The following is a 24264-nucleotide window of genomic DNA, read 5'->3' as shown; positions in this document are numbered from 1 at the left end:
GAGCAGTGATGGCTAACTTTTTTGCCGTCGTGTGCCAAAAGCAAGGGGAGCACGGGGGGGTTGCGCGTGCCGTGCCCACACCCATAATTCAATGCTCCATGCGTGCAACCCCACCTCACTCCCCCCCACTTTTGGCATATGACGGCAAAAAGGTTACCGGTGGGCCCAGTAGGCCCGTTTTTCACCCTCCCCAGGCTCCAGAGCCTTTCTAAGAGCTTGGAGAGGACAAAAACGGCCTTCCCTACCCTCCCCCCCCGGAGGCCGGAAACACCCCTTTCCCGACTTCCAGTGGGCCCATAAGGCCCGAAAATCAGCTGGTCAGTGCATGCGTGCATGCTGAAGCTGAGTTATGGCAATGCTCATGTGCCCACAGATATGGCTCCATGTGCCACCTGTGGCACGCATGCCATAGGTTTGCCATCACAGCTCTAGAGCCAGGTGAGAGAGAAAAACGGGCCTACATCGCATGCCAGGAGCAGGAGGAGCGAGGGGGGTCGTGCATGCATGCGCAGGGGCGGGGTGCATAGAATTATGAGTGTGGGTGCGCATGCATGACCCCCCCGCCCCCACTCTCCTGGCACGCGATGGCAGTGCCAGGAGGGTTAGCCATCACTGCCCTATACCATTCCTGACAAGTTACCAGCTTGAGCCTATTATGACATGGACTCAAAACCACTGGTCCTGTTTTTATTTTTAAGCGTGGGGTTAGTTCTGTCTTGTAGAACTGCTGGTCCTGTTTGCACAAAATGATGAATTACACTTGGGGAAGTTATGTGTTGCTAATGTTGTCTCCCCTATGGTTTTCTATTGCTTTGACTGACAACATTGGGGTGTTTGTTGTTTGTTTGTTTGTTTGTTTGTTTGTTTGTTTGTTTGTTTGTTTGTTTGTTTGTTTGGCGTTGGTGTACTGTTATTCTGTACCTTTGGAATATAACAATCAAGTATGTTCAGATCTATTTCGCACAACCTAAAGAGGGTGGGAAATGCGATACTGCTGAGACGCTGGGTTTCGTGAATGACGGCATAGGAATAAGGCAGCTTCTTCCGATCTTCGTGGCAGATTGTTTTGTGGGGATCCAGAGCATTTTCGATCTCCTTCTGTACTTTCTCTGAGAATAAAAGAAATGCAATCTGATTGACAAGCAAGCGAATAACTTCTTTAGGGAAGTAATGTGGATAAAAGAAAGGAATCATACAGAGTCAGATATATGAGCTCTAAAGGACCCTCTCTATTCACATTATTATAAGGGGAAGACGTGCTTAGATACATGAACTTTGAGAGAACCTCTCTATTCACATTATTATAAGATAGAAAAGTGCTTGTTGGAAATTAACAAACAGTTAAACCTCATTAAGTGGTAATATATCTTCTGATGAGACCTAGATGTCACGAAAGGACAGCCATATGGAAAACATCTGAGTGACCTCACTGTGAATGACACAAAGACCTATATGTTACAAAGAGTTACTTAATCCAATAAATTTACCCAAGGACAGTAGTAAATCTCCCATTAGCAACTCCGAGCACTTAAGGAAAAGTTGTGTGGCTAAGATAATTTTATAAACTAAAATTAATGGTTTAAGTAATTAGATGAACATATTATCCAATGTATGTAACCATATAGGGAAAATTGGATGTATGATCTCATGTTAACCATATATGGAAAATGTATGATCTCACTGAATCCTTTGTCTTAGAAATGTATAAAACCAGTTGTATCAGAGTTCTCTCCTTGTTCAAAGCTCCAGGTACAAAACTGGCTCTGAACCTTGCGCAATAAAACTGTCTCTGGCTGACCCAGGAATGTTGTTTGGTCTCATCATTCCACAACAGAAGCCTCAAGAAAGTTAGTCTCCACTTAATTGAAACTCAGGGTAAATTTCAGTTACTAGCTAATCCGGCAAGAACTATAACTAAAGGGAAAATTCAAAAAAGATGAAATGGAAGAAAGGCAACCCCGAACATATATAAATATACTAAGATAAGGAATGAATGGTTAAAAAATAAAAGAGAATAAATATGAATAAGCAGGAAAATTAGAATTTGACGGCGAATGAAGATGCTGTTTATATAAGTAAGCAAAGAAATATTGAGATATTCCGGGTGCGATTCAAGGTGTTGGTTACCACCTTTAAAGCGCTCCATGGCATAGGACCCGGGTACCTCCGAGACCGTCTTCTGCCACCAATAGCCTTCCACCGACCAGTTCGTTCCCACAGAGAGGGTCTCCTCAGGGTGCCATCAGCCAAGTTATGTCGGCTGGCAACGCCCAGGGGGAGGGCCTTCTCTGTGGGAGCCCCAGCCCTGTGGAATGAACTGTCCCCGGAAATTCGTAAGATCTCCGACCTCCGGGTGTTTCGCTGCTCATTGAAGACCCTGTTGTTCCGCCAGGCCGGACTATCAACACAATAGTTTTAAATTGGGGTATTTAAATTTATTGGGGTTTTAAATTTGAGCCACTTATTTAATTATTTTAAATTTTATATCATTGTTTTGTCTGTGTTTTTAAATAGGCTGTACACCGCCCTGAGTCCTTCGGGAGAAGGGCGGTATAGAAATAAAATTATTATTATTATTATTATTATTATTATTATTATTATTATTATTATTATTATTATTATTATTATTATTATTATTAAAAAGGGGAAAAAGAAAATTGTGGCAAAAATTGTAATTGAGTAAAATATATTTGAATTTGATAAATTGTATAAGATAAGATATGGCCAATACTCTGTTCAAAAAAGATGTGGTGAAGGTGGGGTGGGGTGGGGTGGGGGGGACGGGCCAATAAAACTTGTTTAAAAAAAAAAACTAAAGGGAAAATTAATGCTATTATCAATACTTAGAACATGTGTCCTCAAACTACGGCCCGCGGGCTGCCTGCAGCCTGCCAAAGCCATTAATCCAGCCCGCGCAGGGCAATGAGGCTGCACCTCTCACATCACCCCACCCCACCCCTTCGGCCAAACGCAGGATTTACCTTCGCAAGCCCCATGGGCTAGAACTGAAAGGGTAAGGCCAACAATTTTGGCCTGCAGAGACATTCTGGAAGCAAGGGAGGTGAAAAATGGGGCACACAGACAGTCCAGGAGGTCCAAAAAAATGGGTGAAAACGGCCCAATTTTGGCCATAAAACAGGCCGTTTTTGCCTGCGGAATGCTGCTGGAGATAGGGGAGGCGGAAAACTGGGTGCACAAGTGTCCCAGGAGGCCAAAAAATGGGAGAAAAGGGCCCGTTTTTCACCTCCCCTGCATCCAGAAGCTAGAGAGAGAGAGGGGGGGGGGGAGAGAAAGAGAGAGAAAGAGAGGCAGAGGGGAAGAGACAGAAAGAGGGAGAGGGAGGGAGAGACAGAAAGAGAGAGAGACAGAAAGAGAGAGGGGGGAGGGAGAGACAGAAAGAGAAAGAGAGAGAGAGGGAGGGAGGGAGGGAGGGAGGGAGAGAGAGAGAGAGAGAGAGAGAGAGAGAAGAAAGACAGAGATTTCTCAAGCTCCTTGGGGATGAGAAGAATTGCTGCAAAACTGAGTTTCCTGAAGTGGACCACTAGACTCCTAAACAACTGAAAAAATGATCTAGTAAAACGAAAACTCAACCAAAAGAGTAACGTTCAACCAAAAACAAATAAAACACCCCCCAGGAGCAAAATAAATTAAAGTTTAATTAGTGTGCATTATTTAATGGACTGTTCCCATGCCCACCTTGTCACATGACCTAGCCAAGCCCCCCCCCCCCAGTCAGTCTGGGACCCTCCAACAGTCTTAGGGACCGTGAATTGGACCCCTGTTTAAAAAGTTTGAGGACCCCTGCCCTATACATTTCAGACAAGTGGTTATCCAATCTCTTCTTAAAAACTTCCAGTGTTGGACCATTCATAACTTCTGGAGGCAAGTTGTTCCGTTGATTAATTGTTCTCACTGTCAGGAAATTTCTCCTTAGTTCTAAGTTGCTTCTCTCCTTGATTAGTTCCCATCCATTGCTTCTTTTCCTGCCTTCAGGTGCTTTGGAGAATAGGTTGACCCCCTCTTCTTTGGGGCAGCTCCTGAAATACTGGTAGACTGCTATCATGTCATCCCTAGATGGTTGTTAAGCAAGAACTACCCCTACTCCATTTCATTTGACTAAGTCAGGGGTCCTCAAACTTTTTAAACAGGGGGCCAATTCACCGTCCCTAAGACTGTTGGGGGGCCGGACCGGCTGGGTGGGCGTGGCTAGGTCATGTGACTAGGTGGGGCATGGCCAAGGTCATAAAATGGGGCAAAATTCACGTAACCACCGTCTCACTTAGCAACATAAACATTGGGCTCAACTGTGGTCATAAGTGGAGGACTAGCTATATGTACTTCAACTTCTTGAACTGCTTGCTTCCGGAAGTCGTGGGTGCTTTCTCGCTGGAGGTCTTTAAGAAGAGACCGGACAGCCACTTGTCTGAAATGGTATAAGGTCTCCGGCTTGAGTAGGGGGCTGGACCAAAAGACTTCCAAGGTCCCTTCCAGCTTTATTCTATTCTATGATTCTATCCCGCCTATCTCCTTCCGTCTCTGACCTTTTGGCCATCCAGTACCGCCTCTGCTGCTTTGCCGCCCTGCACTTTAGTGCCTCTGCTACCCAGCGCTCCATCCTGTCCCCCCCCCATCACTCTGTGCTCCGTTGCTCCTGCCAGCCTGCACTTTGCCACCCCTGCTGTCCCCAGCTGACCTTCGCTGTCTTCTTCTCCCCGCTGCTGTACTCACGATGTACACATCTTGGCCTTTTTTGAGGCAGCTCAGCCGGGGGAGACAAGTGTGGAAGAGCCCAGAGTGACCGAAAGAGGAGAAATGGGGTGGAAGACTTGAAATGGAGGCCAGCATGGCATGGCAGAAGAAGGAGGTCCTTGCCTAACAGGCACGACAGTTTCTCCCCCTTCAAACCCACACGGCCTCCAGGCCAGGTGTGAAATGCTCCCGGTTTCGACCGGTTCGGCCGAACTGTTAGCGATGGCAGCCAGTGGTTCGGAGAACCGGTAACGATAGCGGCACGAGGCTCCGCCCACCCGCCCAGTCGTTCGTTGTTATTTCCTGGTTAAAACCAGGAAGTAATGACGACTGGGCGGGTGGGCGGAGCCTCGCAGAAGTGTTTGCCCATGAGCAGAGGGTCCAAGGCGCGTGCACTTCCGAACCACTTGGGAAGGTAAGTAGATTTCACCCCTGCTCCAGGCGCTGGAGACAGAACCTCGACAGCCTCCCTTGGACAGCCCAGAATTGGAAGATCTAAAGGTAGAGGTTGAAAAAAGGAGGGAGGAGAGCCTAGAATTCTTACCACAAGCAGGGGTGGGATTCTACTGGTTCGGACCAGTTCGGGCAAACCGGTAGCTCCGACGATCAGATCGGCCTGCCCACCCGCCCCTGCGCTTTACTTACCTTTATCTTCTCAGCTGATTGGCGTGGTAGAGCAGATTGTTGTGCCTCAGCTGTGTTACTCCCAAGTGGTAACACAGAAGGTTAGTATTTGTAAAACTGTGCACACACGCACAGCGCATGTTAGGTGCGCTCGCACACAAAGCGCGTGATCACCGAACCGGTTGTTAAACCGGCAGCATCCCACCACTGACCACAAGCTTTTCTCACCTTGAATATTGGGATGAACCGCCATAAAAAACAGACCCCAAGAAAGGGTGACAGCTATGGTGTCCGTGCCTGTGAGGAACAAGTCAACGATAACTTGAACCAAATTGTCTTCATCGAAAGTCGAGGTGGAGTCCTTTTTCTCCTATGGATCGGATGAACAAAACAGAACTGAAGCCCAAGATATTCAGAGTTACGGAGCCTTAATTCCAACTGTTGTGCGGCAATGTCACTGTCAGGAAGAGGGATTCCTGGCCACTGTATTATACCCCAAATCTATCCGCGAGATGAGGAGCAGGATCTTCTCAACAGACCTTAATACATAAGATAGATGGTACTGGAGAATATTTTTTGCATCCTAAACCAGTTAAGGCTGTGTAGCCCAGGATTAATATTTAAGCTGTGCTTGATAGGTGGTAGCAAACTATCCAGCATTTTGGGGATCATTGTTATATGGTTCCATTTAGCTACTTCACTTAAGGACTGGGTAGTTTCCTCCATAGAATGTATTGCAGTTAAGAAATCAAGAGGTTTTCAGGGATCCCTGAAGCTAAGTTACTGTAGTGTAGTTACAGGCATAGCTAGAACCAGTGGTGGGATTCAGCCAGTTCGCACCAATTCAGGAGAACCGGTTGTCAACTTTCTGAGCAGTTTGGTGAACTGATTGTTGGAAGAAATCATTAAGGCAGAGAACCGGTTGTTAAATTATTTGAATCCCACCACTGGCTAGAACCCCAGCTGAGACTGAGCAGATGTTCATATTTATGACAGTCCTGGGGTCATGTGATCCCCTTTGGCGACCTTCTGACAAGCAAGGTCAATGGGGAAGCCAGATTCACTTTACAATCCTGTTCCTAACTTAACAACTGCAGTGATTCACTTGCCACAAGTGTGGCAAGAAAATGGGGCAAAACTGACGTAACAGTCGTCTTGCTTAATAGCCATGGGAATTTGGGGCTCAGTTGTGGTCATAAATCAAGGCCTATCTGTAGTTGTATTTTCAGACTGGTATTCAACGAAAGTTTTCAAGTGAGACAGCCTGTTTCTTTTGGCGAGAATGCTTGGCTCACTCTTAACCTGATAATTCCTTAGTCACAATATCTCAATCCTACCTCAATTTTACCCCTAATCCAGGAGTGTCAAACTGGATTTCTTCGAGGGCTGGATCAGCATTGTAGTTCTCTTCTGTGGGCCAGGTGCAGTGGGGGGCAGATGGGATGGACACCCTCCTGCAGCACCCTGCCAGCCAAAATGGGAGGGGGAGGAGTCTCGCGAGGCCCTCCGCAGCCTGTTTTCAGCCTAGATGGCCTCCTGCAACACCCTGCCAGCCAAAACCGGGGACAGAGGGCCACGCAAGGCCCCCTATGCACCATTTTTGGCCTGGACAGCCTCCTGCAGCACCCTGCCAGCCAAAGTGGGGTGCCAGGGGGCCATGCGAGACCCTTGTGCCCCATTTTAGGCCTTCTGCAGCACCCTGCCATCCAAAATGGGGCATGGGGGACCTCGCACAGCCCCCCTGCACCCGATTTTGGCCGGCAGAGTGCTGCAGGAGACTGCCCAGGCCAAAAATGGGGCATGGGGGGGGCGGTATTTCATTTTTGGCAGCAAATGCTCCTTTAAAACCAAGAAAAAGATATCCCAAAAGTGTTTTTTCCAAAAGGCAACTGGACTTTCTTTTTTTTTTTTTTCCTTGAAAACATTTCACATCTCATTCAAGAAACTTCTTCAGGTCAGTTCAGGAGCTTCTTGGATGAGAAGCGAGACGTTTTCAAGGGAAAAAACCCAAGGAAGTCCAATGGTCTTTTGGAAAAGCACTTTTGCGATAGGCCATATACATTGAATTCCGTTCAGTTTGGCTTGCCTTGAAATGGTGTTTAGCCAAATTCAGGTTTTTAACTCTGCTTTTCCTGCTCCTACATTGGAAAAAAGTTTTGTGTATCCCTGTCCTGCTGGGCTAAGTTGATATTTTAGGCTTGGTGAATCAAAAACTAGGCAGGCCAAATAGGGTTTTGCACATGAAAACATGGAAGCTTACATCATCCATGTGAGCTAAATAGAAGTCAACGTAGCTTTGCGGCTCATGAGAGGCCTGAGGAGTCTTAGAGCTTCTCATCTTCTTTTTGATATAAGAAATCATAAATTCAAAGGACAAAACCGCCTTCTTGTGAGGCCCAGGGAGGTATTCCATAAGAGAAGGGAAGATGTTATACATCTGCAGGAAGAGAAATAATTTTAATCATAATTCTCAATAACCTTGGTAGCTTAGACATTTAATTTATAAGCCACCGTGTGGCATTCTTAGTGCTCTCTTTTCTTGGTTATTTGCTTGTAGATGTTTCATCTGAAATGATATATATTTATGAGATATATGTTATATATTTATGAGATATATATTATATAATATGAGATATATTTTTAACAAGTTATGCCTTGGTAAAAACAGACGTGGAATATGCATCCAATTTTGGTCAGCATAATATAAAAAAGACTTTGAGACTCTGGAAAGAGTGCAGAGAAGAGTGACAAAGAAGATTTGGGGGGGAGGGACTGAAGGCTAAAACATATGAAGAACGGTTGCAGGAATTGGATATATCTAGTCTAGTGAAGAGAAGGACCAGGGGTGACATGATAGCAGTGTGCCAATATTTGGGGGACTTCCACAAAGAAGAGGAGGGGGAACAAGCTATTCTCCAAAGCACCTGAGGGCAGGTCAAGAAGCAATTGATGGAAACTACTCAAGGAGAGAAGCAACCTAGAACTAAGGAGAAATTTCCTGACGGTAAGAAAAATCAACAAGTGGAACAGCTTACCTTCAGAAGTTGTGGGTGCTCCAACACTGGAGGCTTTTAAGAAGAGACTGGGCAGCCATTTGTCTAAACCAGTATAAGGGGATGGACTAGAAGACTCCATGTCCCCTTCCAACTCTGTTATTCTGTATGGTTTTCCCTCTGCATTTTAAGATATATTTATATCTGTGATATAGATAGCATTGGACAAGGTGTTGTGGCTCCGTTACCTGAGCCTGTGTCATCATCAGGAGAGGACTCCGAGAGTGAAGGAGAGGAGTTCGCAAGGCCTCCCTCTCCAGGACCCTCCTCTCTGGCAATGCCTTCGGTGTCCGCCGAAGGGCAAGAGATAGGGCCAGGGCCAAGCACGTCCACGGAGCCACAGGTGGACAGTGATGAGGGTAATGAGTCTTGGCTGGATCCCCGGCAGCGTCGCAAAGATAAGCGCACGCAGCAGAAGGCGTGCCAGAGATTAGGCTGAGTCACTGGATCACACCCCACAGGATATAAAAGGGGGTGAGGTGGCCATTCAGACTCTGTGATGGACAAAACTAACTACTATCAAGTCACATTGCATCTTTGGAAACAACATTATCGGCCTTGGATTTATTTTACGAACTGGACAATTCTTGACTGTGGGTATTTTGTTTATTGAGTAAAAGTTCTTGGCAAGCAGCTACTGGGTTGCTGCCAAGCGTCTTATCGGAAGAATTGGTTGTCTGCCAGTTTATTTAACCCCCGGCTATCTGTTTGTGTGTGTGTGTGAGACGGGGACAGAACACAAGGTGGATCAATAAAGCATTCCAGGAAGTTATAAGGCCATACGTTCTAAGGCATTATGAGGAAAACTTTCGTTTACTTGATTTGCTTACCATTTCTCCAAAAGTGCCTCTGCATTTTGTAATGTTATTGATGTGTTCAACAAGCTTTTGGAACATGTCATCCACTCCGAGAACAGGTTCCCCAAAAACTGCTGTGTGGATCATTTGGGAGGCTGAATGCATGATCAGTGGGGAAGGGTCCAGTGATTGTCCTATACCCAGAAGTTAGCAAACTGTTACAAACACAACAAAGCTGGTAGAAGGAAAAAATATTCTGTAAAGCAAACTGACTGCCATTGCTAAATAAAGAAACAGCGGGCAGGTCAGACGGAGAAAGACTGCCTGCCAGCTGCCACCTTATGCCATGCAGTGAGTTTGCCATGAACTCTGGGAAGAGTGAATAGGAGAGGGAGCCTGGTTTGAGCCTAACAAGTTGTCCAGGCAATATATGTGTTCTGTGACTTTAATATGAATATGTATTGTGTGACTTTACAGTTTTACTTCTGATTCATTGTAATGCTGAGTCATGCTGTAATTACTTGTGAACGTATTTAAGGAAGGTACTGTAACGTATTCAGTTGATGATAAGCTACCATTGTGTGAGGAGTGCTATCCATTGTGCTATCATCGGTTGGATGGATCTGCTACCATCGTGGTAAGAAGATTTTATATCACTGGACTGATTTAACTGGCAAAGACTTGGATTTGTTTAAAGACTATGAGATTGTTTTTTCACTATAAAGTAAACTTTTGATAAACCAGTTTGCACATCTCTTATTCATTGCTCTCAGCAACGTTTCTCTGTGCTCTACACTCTGCTGGTTGGTAACACAACAACAATATCCTTAACAGGGAGGATACTTGGAGGGGAATGAAAGTAACTTCCCTGTCTCCTCAAGATGCTGCTTCAAGAAGACAGCTGCATACCAACCTACTTTTGCATTGATCATTCTGAAAACATCTTGCCTGAACCTAATTGGTTATGGAGGGGCAATGGTAGGCAGTTCTGGGAGGGAAAAGTCAAATTTAGGAATTTTAACATGCAATTCTCAGTACTGGCTACATTTGACTACAATAGATTTCTAATAAAACTATATCTTTCCCAATGAATGGAGCCAAGGATCATTTTTACTGAGAGGTTTAAGTTGTGGCAGGTCTGCCTCCCTAACCTTTCAGCCATCAGCTACATACCTTTGGTCTGGGCAAAAGTCTTCACCAGCTGACTAGCCTCCTCTTGTATGTACTCTTCCAGCCCCTTTTTCATTTGTCCCAATTTCTGAAGGGTCGAATTCCCAAACTGTCTCTGCTGCTTCCAGGTTTTTCGATTGGAAAACATGATGCCTGCAGAAAACATGAACCATTAGGATGCTTTATTAGAAGTGTATTATTTTTATTAGAGACACATATTCCACTTTACATTACAGGAAATCATGGCTGTATACAGCACAGCCTCTCCTCCATTTTTCCCCACAGCAACAAGCCTGTAAGGAAGGTTGGGCTGAGAATGATTGGCTCAAAATCATACAGTGAGATTCAGTGGTTGAACCACTGAGAACCTGAATCTCCTAGGTCAGTGATGGCTAATCTTTTTGCCGTCGCATGCCAAAAGTGGGGAGTCCGCGGAGTGGTCCACATGCCCACAACCACAATTTAATGCCTCCCCACCCCCCATACATGCACGTGTGACACCCCCCCCATTCTCCCCCCCCCCACTTTTGACACGTGACAGCAAGGTTTTCTTGGAGACTGGGGAGGGCAAAAACAGCCTTCCCCACCCCCACCCTCCGGAGGCTGGAAACGGCTCATTTCCCAACTTTCGGTAGGCCTGGAAGCCCCAAAAATCAGTTGGCCAGTGTGCGCATGTGTGCTGGAACTGAGCTAGGGCAATGCTCACGTGCCCACAGATATGGCTCCACGCGCCACCTGTGGTACAGGTGCCATAGGTTCGCCATTACGGTCCTAGATCCTTTCAACCACAACATCTGATTGGATCTCAGTAATGGTGATCTTGAATATGAGCCAGCAGTGTGCAGCAGCAACCAAAAAAGCTAACACAATCCTGGGTTGCATAAACAGAGGCATAGAATCAAGATCACGTGAAGTATTAGTACCACTTTATAAAACCCTAGTGAGACCACACCTGGAATACTGCAACCAATTTTGGTCACCATACTACAAAAAAGATGTTGAGATTTTGGGAAAAGTTCAGAGAAAAGCAACTAAGATGATCAAAGGCCTGGAGATTAAAACATATGAAGAACAGCTGCAGGATTTGGGCTTGGCTAGTCTAAGGAAAAGAAGAATTAGGGGCGACATGATAGCAGTCTTCCAGTATTTGAGGAGCTGCCCCAAAGAAGCAGGGTCAAATTATTCTACAGAGGGCAGGACAAGAAACAATGGTTGGAAACTAATCAAAGAGAGAAGCAACCTGGAATTAAGGAGTAACTTCCTAACAGTGAGGACAATTCACCAGTGGAACAGAAGTTGCCTTCAGAAATCATGGGTGCTTCCTCACTGGAGGTTTTTAAGAAGAGACTAGAGTAGACATTCACTTATCTGAAATAGTTTAGGTTTTCCTGCTTGAGCAGGAGACTGGATTAGAAGACGTCCAAGATCCCTTCCAGCTCTGTTCCTTTTTTTTTTTTAATTTGATTTATATGCCGCCCTTCTCCGGAGACTCAGGGCGGCTTACAATGCGCTCAGCAATAGCCTTCATCCTTTTGTATATTTATGCAAAGTCAGCTTATTGCCCCCACAAACTGGGTCCTCAATTTACCTACCTTAGAAAGGATGGAAGGCTGAGTCAACCTTGAGCCTTGGCGAGATTCGAACCTGCAGTAATTGCAGGCAGCTGGTCTTAATAACCAGCTTAATAACAGGGTGCCTTAGACCACTGTACTACCAAGGTTCCTATTCCTATTCCTATTCCTATTCCTGTTCCTGTTCCTGTTTCTATTCCATTCATTCAGTATTCTCTTCTACTCTGCAACCAATTTTGGTCACCATACTACAAAAAAATATTTTATTCTATTTTACAGCAAGATCTGAGACCTGGGTTCCAAAGCTTTGACCTATCCATCATCAAAATCCATATCTCCCCAAATCATTGAACCCAGCCTACCCTAATCTTTCACCAAATATTAAACATTCACATAAAGTCACACTCTTGTTATTTTGGTGGCAATAAAAAAAATAAAGCTCTAACCCAGTATAAAAAGACTGAAAGGAGAAAGCACCTATTTTTTATTTTATTAGTCGCATTTTTATGCCGCCCAACTCCTGAGGGACTCTGGGTGGCTAGTTTTTGTCCACTTACCTTTTCCGCTTCCCAGAATTTTTGAAAAAGGAAATATTGGTCGCCCACACATTGCTTCAGAATTATTAATTAATCCATTTTTCACAGCACTGAATCCAGTTAGCACAATCACCGGTGTGTGTCCTATCCAAAAGGTGAAGATATTCCCGTAAATGTCTGTAAGCTGTAAATGGGATCAAAATATCCAACAAAGTCAGGGCAGGGAAAGAGTTAAGTATTATGTCAAAAATATTGCTGCATTCCAAATATCTGTGTTTATTCATTTCTTTGCTTAAAAATAATTTATTAAATATTACAGATAAAATGAATACAAATAAAAACAAAAGAGTAGAGAGAAGATAAAAAGAGCAGAAAAGTAAAAATAAAAATAATGAAATAAAGAAAAATTGAGGGGGGGAAATAAAAATATAACAAAACAAGAAAAAAGAAATATAAAGAAGTAACTTCTCATTTCATCTAACAAGTATTAAAAATTTTAATATCTTATCATTTTACCTTAAAATACAACAAACAAACTCTTCACATCACATCTTTTATCTATAATAAATCCTTAAGACCTCATCATTTTAATATTGTAAAAAAAAACCCTAAATTTATCATATTTCCCTTCAGTTTTATCAATCTTGATCTTTCTTCTTTCTCCTTTTTCATCAAGTTTTTCGAGGAACGAGGTGGCTCATGTAGTTAGGATGCTGGGTTGGAAGTTAGCAAGCCCATGTTCGAGACCCAAGTGCTGCCCTGGAGTGGAGTGAGCTCCCGTCATTTGCTCCAGCTCCTTGACAGGAACATGAAAGGAGCCCCCACAGGATCCCCCAAGCAACAGTTATCTCACCAGATAATCATTTCAATCTGGAAGTGCCTTAAGAGTTGCCTCTGATATAAATGGGATGGGGATCAAGTCTTTTAAAATTTTAACAGGTCTCCTTTGTAAATCCAATGAAATAAAATTACCCAAATCACTCTCCTGATTGGTTAGTCGGTTATATGTTCTTTTTAATTATTAAAACTACAGCTGAATTCCTTTGTATATCCAGTATTTCATTTTGTTCCAAATCATTCTTGTAACCTGTCATTTTTAAATTCACATTCAGATATATGTCACTCTTATCCAGTAAAACCTGTTCCTCTTCCATAACATCATTCACACAAAGTCTATTTATGATGGCAGACATTGTTAAAATTAACTTCTGAGACCACTGTTCACATATGTCCTCAGTATATTCAATGTTAAGGTATTTTGCTCCATTCTGTGTTAATAGGTCAAATTGTTAATTGTAATCCTTATTCCCTTTTAGTTATGGTGTCCAACCTTCAAAGTCTCTTCCTATCACTTTTTTTTCCTAAAATTCACAATATGTGTGATTTTCCCACAGGAAGGATACATTCATTTTATTTCAAAATTCATTTGAAGTCCATCTAGACTCTTAATCTATTTATTATTTTCCAAAAACAATACTCCAATGTCCTTTATTTGCTGTTCACATTTTTGCTTAGCAAAAATTTCTAACTTTTTGAAATCACACTTAAATTTTCTTTTGTTGAGAATTGAGGGAAACTTAACTTGTGTAAGTCATCAGACCTTTGCCATTCGAAAGGTTCTTAATATTTGAAAGCAGCTTAAAAAGTAATTCTAAAAGTGATTAAGGAATGAAGCTCAGACACGTTTTATGTCCATGTAAGTTATATTACAGATGTGGACAGAAATGGAACCTCTTGACTTCCAGCAGTTTCACTTACCAGCTAACCACGAAAACCTTGGTTTCTGCAGCCTACTTGCAAGGAGCAGTGGTCCAGGGTAAATGTGGGCAATCCTATGCGCTCTCCTTTCTCCAGAGAGATTTTGCCATCCTCTGGCTGGTCATCTTGGCCATAATTCCATCTTCATCCTTTCAGAGATATCTAGCTCGCCATATCCTCACTGAAAGTCCATCAGTTATTCACTGCAAATCTGGCTTTTTCAGTCCAGATCAGAATTTTAAGGGATGGTGCTATAGATATAAACTTTACCCTCTTTGAGATTTAGATAGAAGTCAAACATAGGTGCATCATGTCAACTCACGAAGCTTTCCTGACCCGCTCCCGAGTTGCCATAGGCAGGAGGATAGGGGGATTGAGTCTCACAGCTGCATCAAAGAATTTGCACCTCAGTCAAAACAACGCACATCCTAGCCAGCCAAAGTTAAGGCTATCTCCACAGAAACCAGTAACAGCTGGAAAGAGTGACTCAGTGGTGGGATTCACTGGTTGTAACAACTGGTTCACTGTGTGCTCGCTTCCCTTGCATGGGTGCCAAACTTGTACTTCTGCGCATGCACATTACGATAGAAAGTTGCCTGCTACTGACTCCAGAGTGAGTAAAACAGCTGAGGCACAGCAATCCGCTCTACTGAGCCTATCAGCTGGACTTAAAACAAAAGAAATATAGCACAGGGTCAGGTGGGCCCATCTGCTCATCGGAGCGAACTGGTTCACTCACAGCTGATCATCGGAGCTACTGGTACACCCAAGCTATGGATCAGAACCAGCTGAATCCCTCCCTGGAGTGACTTCTACGACCCGCAAAATTGCTTCGTTGGGAAATGTGACAGATGACTCACCTTGAAGGGAGGAGGAAACAGGGTCAGAGGCAAGGCACGAACTGAGTGGGGTCAGAGCTGGCTTTATTAGGTCCGTGCCAAAATGGTGTTCCTAATAAACAACTGGATTTTTCTTGAAAACTGGCTGGAAGCTCCTGCTTTTATTAGGGCATCAGTCGGAATCCTGACAACAAGCCAGCTCTGACTAAACTAACCAAAATGACTGGGATTCCTGAGCCCTGGACTCTCCACCTACTCTTTCATACTTGGGGTGCGTGGAGAGAAACTCAGGCCATCATGGCAGACGGCAGGATCTCTGAAGAAAGCCTGCTCCTGGCAAGGAGACAGAACCTGCCCCCATCCAGGAAACTCCAGGAGCCAGCAGCCCAAATGGAACTCAATTGCAACCGTCTCTGACCACGGAAGCCAAGACACCCAGAATGCCTGCCTCAATGACCAAAGCAGAAAGGGATTGAGTATCGGTGGAAGAGAATCTCTAAAGTGGTCAAGGTCGCACCCCCCTACCCTAGCTCCCATCACCTGGGCAACACATAAGCGAGCTAGAAAGACTGGAGTGGATGAAGGAGTGGGAAGAGGTCAGAACTCCAAAAACTCTACTGGGGAGCCCAGGTGAATCCTTAGAGCAACTGAGGGAGGAATTTGACCAAGCCACCCTTCGTGATGAGGGGCCATCGTGCCGCCCAAAAGAAAGGGGAAAAGAGATGGGGGGTGCAGTTGATCCCCATGAGTGTTGTGGCCCGTACGTGGCCTGTGCAGCTGGTAGCTGATTCCGACAGCGAGGAGGCTGGTGTGATGCTGCGCCAGCAGCCTGTGCAGCTGGCACCCGAGTCAGACAATGAGGAGGCTGGAGAAGATGTGGTGCCAGAGGCAGGGATTCAGCCGGGGCCTTCAGAACCTCCAGAAGCTCCTTTAAGTGAAGAGGACGAAGAGGAGGAGCCTCTTCTCGATGCACAGGCGCGCAGAGCTGCCAAAAGGCAGGAGTGGCTCCTCAGGAGGAGGTCTCCTCGAGAGTAAAGCTTGGGGCTAATTGGCCACTCCCTTAGCCTATTTAAGGAGGAACGCCGACTGAAGCAATTTGCAGGGAACAACTTCATTCACATACCTTCGTGTCTTGTCTTGCTTAACAGCTTTCTGCAAATTGCTTCTCGGCATTCTGCCAACCCCAGTAAGCTTTCAGTATTATTCTTTGAATTCTTGACAGCTGTTAATGCAGTTAATTAACAGCCGTTGTGGTAAAAAAAACTGGTTTATTTAGTAAACTAAGGTTTGTACAGACTTTGTGTGTGCTGCGTTCTTTGGGTCCGTAGCTGGGGCACAACAATGAAGTGAGGAGAAGCCCCTTCCAACCCTGCTTTTATTAGGGCATCGGTCGGAACCCTGACACATCAAAGTCACAGAGAAACTGTCCCTTGTGCCAACATTTTAATGATGGTTTACCTGTAGCAGACGATCCTGTGGAATTTAGAGGAGGAGGAGGAGGAAGAGAAAAAGAGTCTCTGCGATTTATTAGCTAGTTGGTTTCATTCCCATACTGTTGTTGCGGGCCAAACAGTTGCATTAATTAACATAAAATGGTAAGATTTGAATCTGTTCTTACGACAAGCAGTTGTCACGCTGGTAGTTTGACCTTTCACCGGCTTCATTTTTGTTGTGACAAAATTACACGACTGCCATTCAGCACCATCTCCCTGAAAAATCTGCGGATTTTCTGGGCAACGTTGTCCCACAGTCATTTCAGATATGACCGCTGGGCTGAGTCCAGCCTTTTCAAAATCCCAAAGCAATTTTTTTTTTCTCCTACAGGTCAGACTATTCTCAGTCAGATTTATTTTATTTATTTATTTATTGATTTGATTTGATTTCTATACCGCCCTACTCCCGAAGGACTCAGGGCGGTGCACAGCCAAACAATAAAACACATACAATACAAAATTTAAAAGTAGAATAAAATCAAATTAAATAATTTTGGCCCCGACAAATTTAAAACCCCAAACTTTTAAAACCAATTTAAAATTGAATGTATAAAATACTAAAAGATATTTAAAAATTAAAAAAACTTTTATAAAAGAGGGAGAAAATTAGGCCAGGCCCGCCTGGTGAAATAGTAAGGTCTTTAAAGTGCGGCGGAAGGTGCGCAGATCCGGGATCCTCTGTATCTCTGGGGGGAGCTCGTTCCAGATAGTAGGTGCCCCCACAGAGAAGGCTCTCCCCCTAGGGGCCGCCAGTCGGCATTGTTCGGCTGACGGCACCCGGAGGAGCCCCTCTCTATGGGAGCGTACCAGCTGGTGGGAGGCTATTGGTGGTAGTAGGCGGTCCCGCAAGTACCCAGGTCCTAAGCCATGAAGTGCTTTAAAGGTGGTAACCTTGCCAGATTGAAGGAAGCAGTTCCAGGGCACCCAACATGGGCCCCACCTGTTGTGCCCGTCCTAAATTGGAGTTTTCCATCGAAATCAGATGCATGCCATCAACAATATTGAGGGTGTTTTAATTTGTCCCAGGGCCAAATTATCTAATGTGGTTTTATACTGTCTTTTAAATTTTGTAATTTATGTGTTTTATTTTTTTAGCTGTTCACCGCCCTGAGTCCTTCGGGAGTAGGGCGGTATATAAATTTGATAAAATAAATAAATAAACAAACAAACAAACAAACAAACAAACAAACAAACAAATCTGGGAGCAGCAAATGTCAAAGTCATTTCAGTTTGCAGAAGAAAGGCTTTCCAGATTGATTGTTGCATGTTTGCGTGTGCATTTGCCAAATTTCATCACAGTAATACATTAATTAATAAGATAATAATAGCTGGCTGTGCTGCAAATGCAAGAACAGTAAAGGTACTTAAAGGTAAAGCGCTCTTGTCTATTTGGGACTTTAGCAATAGTAAGAATTTTTATTTATGTTGCTTAATTACAGCTCATATCTACGAACTCTTTCTCACAGAATGTCCTTGGGACGTGTACAGCTTCTGATGAAAACTCCATTTGCCGAAGCATTCATCACAACGGCAGTTTGCAAAATATTAGAGATGCGGTCAGGAGATCTGTTGGTAAATGTCAGGATTGCAAAAGAGGCTGACCTTGGTTGAGCAAACAGGTTCCACAGTGATTGAGGGCTTGACCCCTAGCCCTGCCTCTTGAAAAGTTGCATCTACCATGCCCATGTCCTCAGAGGACAGCCATGTGAAGTGGAGGGAAGCAGTGGTGGGTTGCTTCTGGTTCGATCCGGTTCTTGCGAACAGGCAATAATGGCGGTGGGAGGCTCCGCCCATTAGTGATGGGTTGCCCCCAGTTCAGACTGGTTCGTAAGAACTCGTAGTAAAACCGGCGGGAGGCTCCACCCACCGACCTGTACGTCATCAGGAAGCTTCTGCGCATGTGTAGAAGTGCGCAAGCAAGTGAAGCAAGCACACGCACGGCCCCATTACAAACCAGTAGTAAAGGTAAGTAAAACCCATCCCTGCCGCCCATCTGCCCGGATGTCATCATGGACAATCTGCACATGCGCAGAAGCTCAAGCACACACATGAGCTGGGAGTCCCTTACAAACTACTGATTCTGGATGTAATCTCTACCAGAGCAAAACTGAGGTCAACACAACTGAAGCAGGGAGGTAGGTCTTTTTGGAAGCCTTAAATGTTTAGCCAATACAAGTGATGATGAAGGAAAAAATACATTAGCATAACAAGCTGGAGTTAGTCAATTCCTATGGCTTAGAACAGTGCTCCCCAACCTTTCCACCTTGGCAGCCCGGCACAGAGGAGAGCATGTGAGTGGCACATGCACACACATGCACACAGCTCTATTTGTGCGAGCAGTAGGAATGGAGCTTCGAATGAGGGGCGCTTGTGCACGCACGCCAAGCTCCAGTCATGTGAATGGACCTCCACGCACGAGCGCAAGTGCCCTCCACTGGCATGAGTGAAGCTTCATGCATGTATGCTTGCCCATCACTTGTGTGAGTGGAGCTTCACATGTGCGTGGCAGGGGTGGGTTCTAAATTTTTTTACTACCGGTTCTGTGGGCGTGGCTTATTTTGTGGGTGTGGCTTGGATGTCGTGTGACTAGGTGGGCGTGGCTAGCTGGTCAGAGTCATTTCTGGAAGGTCCTTGCACTTACGACTAGTCCTCGCACTTATGACACGGCTCATTTGTTTGCTTTTAACACTGATCAGCTGTAGGACGACCCTTTGAAGCCCTGCGGCAAGAGTTTAAACAGTTTTTTTCCCTCTAGTCATCAGCTGGGACTCAGGAGGCAGCAATAGATTGGGGGTGGGACCAAATAAAAGGTAAGAATAACGTGGGTGGGTGGGAGGGGGGGAGAACCGGTTCGGTGATGTCATATCGTCACCGCTACCAGCTCGGCCGAACCGGACCGAACCGGGAGGAACCCACCACTGGTGCGTGGATTTGCCCATCACTCATGCAGCCTGGTAGGGGGCCGCAACCCCAAGGTTGGGGATCCCTGGCTTAGAATTTTGCTGGACAGATCATTTGATTACAGGTAGTTCTCAACTTACAACCATTCATGAAGTGACCATTCAAAGCTACAATGGCTCAGAAAAAAGTGACTTAATACCAGTAGTGGGTTTCAATTTAGCTTGCTACCGGTTAGCTCGTGTGTGCAGAAGCATCCGGGTGGGGTGGATGGAGGCTGCCGCCGCTACCAGTTCGCCCGAACCGGGGCAAACCGATAGCAACCCACCACTGCTTAATACCTTCTTTCACACTTACACTCATTGCATCATCAAAAAAGCACAACAGAGAATATTCTTTCTGCGTCAGCTGAGAAAGGAGCTGCTGATATAGTTCTACAGAGGAATTATTGCGTCTGTCATTCGCATCTCTATAACTGTCTGGTTTGGCGCAGGAACCAAACAAGGCAGACCCAGACTTCAACAGATAGTTAGGATTGTAATAAAAAATAATTGCAACCAGCCTGCCTTCCACTGAGGACCTGTATAATGCGTGAGCCAGAAAGAGGGCTGTGAAAGTATCTACAGACACCTCACATCCTGGACATAAACTGTTTCAACTTCTTCCCTCAAGATGACCCTATAGGGCATTGCACACCAAAACAATCAGACACAAAGTCAGTTCCCCCCTCCCATTGCATGCTATCACTCCACTAAACAACTAATTCCCACAAAACTAACTTATCCCTTGGGATGTCAAACTACCTATGGTAGTAGGGCTGTATTACTATTATTGTAATGGTGGCGCGGCAGACTAAAGCACTGTTATTAACATCAGCTGCCTGCAATTACTGCAAGATCAATTCTCACCAGGCTCAAGGTTGACTCAGCCTTCCATCCTTTCTAAGGTAGGTAAAATGAGGACCCAGATTGTAGGGAGCAATAAGCTGACTTTGTATAAAATATTCAAAAGTATGAAGGCTATTGCTTAATGCATTGTAAGCCGCCCTGAGTCTCCGGAGAAGGGCGGCATATAAATCAAATTTAAAAAAAAAATTGTTCTCATCTTTCCTATTACCTATTTCCTTAGCATTTTATAACTATAACTTTGTTGCTTGCATCTCATGATTTATGTTGCTTGCTTTTATTTAGTATCCTATTATGATTTATGTTGATTATTTAGTATCCTATGACTATCACTGAATGCTGTATCTTATGATTGATGATATCTGTATTTTATGATTAGCATCATGATTTATCATTAATTGCTTGTATATACACTGAGAGCTTAATCACTGGAGACAAGTTCCTTGTGTGTCCAATCACATTTGGCCAATAAAGTATTCTATTCTATATGCTATAATAACAGAATCTTGAAAAACCTTACCATGTTTCTCCATCTTTTTCTTTTATACCAAAGAGACTCAAGGAAAGAGCGATCTTGAGCATTTTCCTCACCCAGTTTTTCTGGGCTAAGTTTGTATTTTCCTAATGGCTGCCAGATATATTTTTCAAGGTTGTCTCCATACTTCCCCACAATAGGATGCAAGACATTCCATATTCAGCAGCACAGATAAACAAACAAACAAACATGGAAGGGTACAGATCTTGTGCAATGGTGATCCCCATAATAATGTATGATACTGAACCCTGCCCATTGAGAAAGAAGGAATAAAAGAAGATACTTTGGGAGATAGTTATTACTGTGGGCTGAAAAAAGTAATAATCAATTGATCTAATTATTGCTTGATTACTGCTTTGAGGTAATGATAAACAAATAAACATAATATTATAAATTGAGCCTTGGTAGTACAGGGGTTTAAGGCACCCTGTTATTAAGCTGGTAATTAAGACTAGCTGCCTGCAATTATTGCAGGGTTCGAATCTCACCAAGGCTCAAGGTTGACTCAGCCTTCCATCCTTTCTAAGGTAGGTAAAATGAGGACCTGGTTGTGGGGGCGATAAGCTGACTTTGTATAAATATACAAAAGGATGAAAGCTATTGCTGAGCACATTGTAAGCCGCCCTGAGTCTTCGGAGAAGGGCGGCATATAAATCAAATTTTAAAAAAAATATATTAATGATGGGTGTACAAGCAGATGATGGACTAAAAGAAAATCCCGAGTTCTGAAATGACACCTATTCTCTCCTCCCACCCCTTGCTATTGCAAATCCTACCCTTAAAATGATGCTACAGAGCACACCAGAACAACTAGACACAAGAATAGTTTTCTTCCCAAATGCCATCACTCTGCTAAACAAATAATTCCCTCAACACTGTCAAGCTATTTACTAAATCTGCACTACTATTAATCTTCTCATCTTCTCATCGTTCCCATCACCTATCTCCTCCCACTTAGGACTGTATGACTGTAACCTTGTTGCTGGTATCCTTACGATTTATATTGATATTGTTTCCTGTTTGCTTATTTGTAACCTATGACTATCATTAAGTGTTGTATTTATGATTCTTGATTAATGTATCTTTTCTTTTATGTACCCTGAGAGCTTATGCACCAAAGACAAATTCCTTGTGTGTCCAATCACACTTGGTCAATAAAAAATTCTATTCTATTCTATTCTATTCTATTCTATTCTATTCTATTCTATTCTATTCTATTCTATTCTATGAGCCTTGGTGGAGTAGCAGACTAAAGCACTGTTAAGTAACACCAGCTCCCTGCAATTACTGCAAGTTCAAATCTCACCAGGCTCAAGGTTGACTCAGTCTTCCATCCTTTCGAGGTAGGTAAAATGAGGACCCGGTTTGTGGGGGCAATAAGCTGACTTTGTATAAAAAAGAACACCGCTTGAGGGAGGGGAGGCAAAAGCCCTACTAAGCAGGTATATACAAAAGTATGAAGGCTATTGCTTAATGCATTGTAAACTACCCTGAGTCTCCAGAAAAGGGCGGCATATAAATTGAACCAATAAATAAATATTCTATTCTATTCTATTCTATTCTATTCTATTCTATTCTATTCTATTCTATTCTATTCTATTCTATTCCATTCCATTCCATTCCATTCCATTCCATCCCATCCCATCCCATCCCATCCCATCCCATCCCATCCCATCCCATCCCATCCCATCCTATTCTATTCTATTCTATTCTATTCTATCCAAATATTTTAAATTTGGAGTTTTTAAATTTTTGGGTTCTTAACGAATTTCGGCCGCAAATGTAAGAATTTTAATCATTTTTAAATTTAATTATGATGTTTGTATTGTGTTTTTACTTGGCTATGCACCACCCCGAGTCCTTCGGGAGAGGGGCGGTATAGAAATAAAATTATCTTATCTTATCTTATCTTATCTTATCCCATCCCATCCCATCCCATCCCATCCCATCCCATCCCATCCCATTCTATTCTATTCTATTCTATTCTATTCTATTCTATTCTTTAAAACCAAAGAAGACATCCCTTCAAAAAATGCACACCTTTGGGAAATTTCTCCTAAACTTTTTTCCCTGGATCTTCTCCACCACCACTCCTACAAAAGCCCTTCGTCTATCTAAAAACTTCAACTATGTTCTCCCAATCATCAGAGCCAAACAGATCCATCAGACTCCAGTTTATATCATAACTGACCCTAGTTCTTTTTGTCACACTTGTCCCAAACATATCTGCTGCTGCCTTATTTAGAAAAATACCTTCATGAATGTATCCTGGCGGATCTTCCATCCGATTCTCCACAGGCTTCCAAAGAGAGGAAAAGGGACAGGTCCAGGGGGGAATGTCCTTCGGGTCCAAAGAAGTATTGTGAACTGTACTATCAGAAAGCATATTCCCGTAGCAATCAGGAACTGGCTCACTTCCATCTTTAAACTGATGCCAAAGCCAAAATATCGCTCTTGCTTCTTTTCTGGTTTGTGTTCTTACAATATTTGCTTGCTTCATCTGAGGATGCCAACTGCTTATATGTGATGATTAAGCAGGCACAACAATCAAGCCAATTGGCATCCTCTCCAACACAGTAGAAACATTTACCGCCTAGGAATGTGCCTTTCATCTTGTGTGTGTGATCTATACAAGCAAAATTGCAATGGATCCTGTGACTGTTTTCAAGGAGTTTGGCGGGGATGTGGGAAATAAGGAAGCTAATAGTTCTATTTGAGTTTTTCTAACAGGTCAGCGACCATTAATTTTGAGTGGCAGGGACTCACAGGATGGAGACATCAGCTACATTCCCAGTAACAATGTCTGACCAAGGTCGGCAGATTAAGCCATTTGCTCACTTTACACAATACGCTAAACCAACATAAACCATCCAGGCACTAAACCACAAAATTATGTTACCCAGGTTAATACCAACCAAGCTTAGGTGGCTGATCTGGTCAAACATGTTATGCCAAAAGTGCTCTAGAGGGAAGAAAAAAAGTTTCAACGTAAATTGTCTATTATGGAGAGGCCAGAGAGAAGCATTGTGATACTTATAGACACCAATGGGCCCGTGCTGGCTACCATATTTGATACCCAAGACTGTCCTTACCTCATTGCCTTTAATCCTGTTGAATTAAAATGGGCAGATAAATGTGAAAGCTGAACCACTGCAAAGCAGTATTCTCCAGAAGTATCTTTATTTATAAGAATGACCCTAGTTTACATATGAGAGTTTTGTATAACAGTTATTTATTTATTTATTTATTTAACTTACTTACTTATTTACTTATTTACTTACTTATTTACTTACTTACTTTACTTATTTACTTACTTACTTATTTACTTACTTACTT

At 43.6% G+C, this 24264-nt stretch overlaps 1 protein-coding gene across 1 annotated transcript in view; it reads right to left on the bottom strand.

The window, feature by feature from the left end:
* The window catches only part of LOC117660242 (cytochrome P450 2J6-like), a 28289-nt gene extending 4892 nt beyond the window's left edge, over positions 1-23397 (bottom strand). The window contains exons 1-7 of the mRNA XM_034408306.3: positions 23182-23397; positions 12522-12684; positions 10397-10546; positions 9257-9417; positions 7634-7810; positions 5602-5743; positions 922-1109 (exon numbers count right to left, since the gene is read on the bottom strand). Of these exons, the coding sequence (XP_034264197.2) occupies positions 922-1109; positions 5602-5743; positions 7634-7810; positions 9257-9417; positions 10397-10546; positions 12522-12684; positions 23182-23349 (1149 nt within the window). The 5' untranslated portion in view covers positions 23350-23397. The remainder of the gene's footprint in view (positions 1-921; positions 1110-5601; positions 5744-7633; positions 7811-9256; positions 9418-10396; positions 10547-12521; positions 12685-23181) is intronic.
* Between the last annotated feature and the right edge of the window lie 867 nt (positions 23398-24264).

Source organism: Pantherophis guttatus, chromosome 6 (assembly GCF_059756535.1).
Source record: "Pantherophis guttatus breed Tessera chromosome 6, ASM5975653v1, whole genome shotgun sequence".
NCBI lineage: Eukaryota > Metazoa > Chordata > Lepidosauria > Squamata > Colubridae > Pantherophis > Pantherophis guttatus.
The sequence above is the reverse complement of the archived record's forward strand: the minus strand, read 5'-3'. Positions and strand labels throughout refer to the sequence as shown.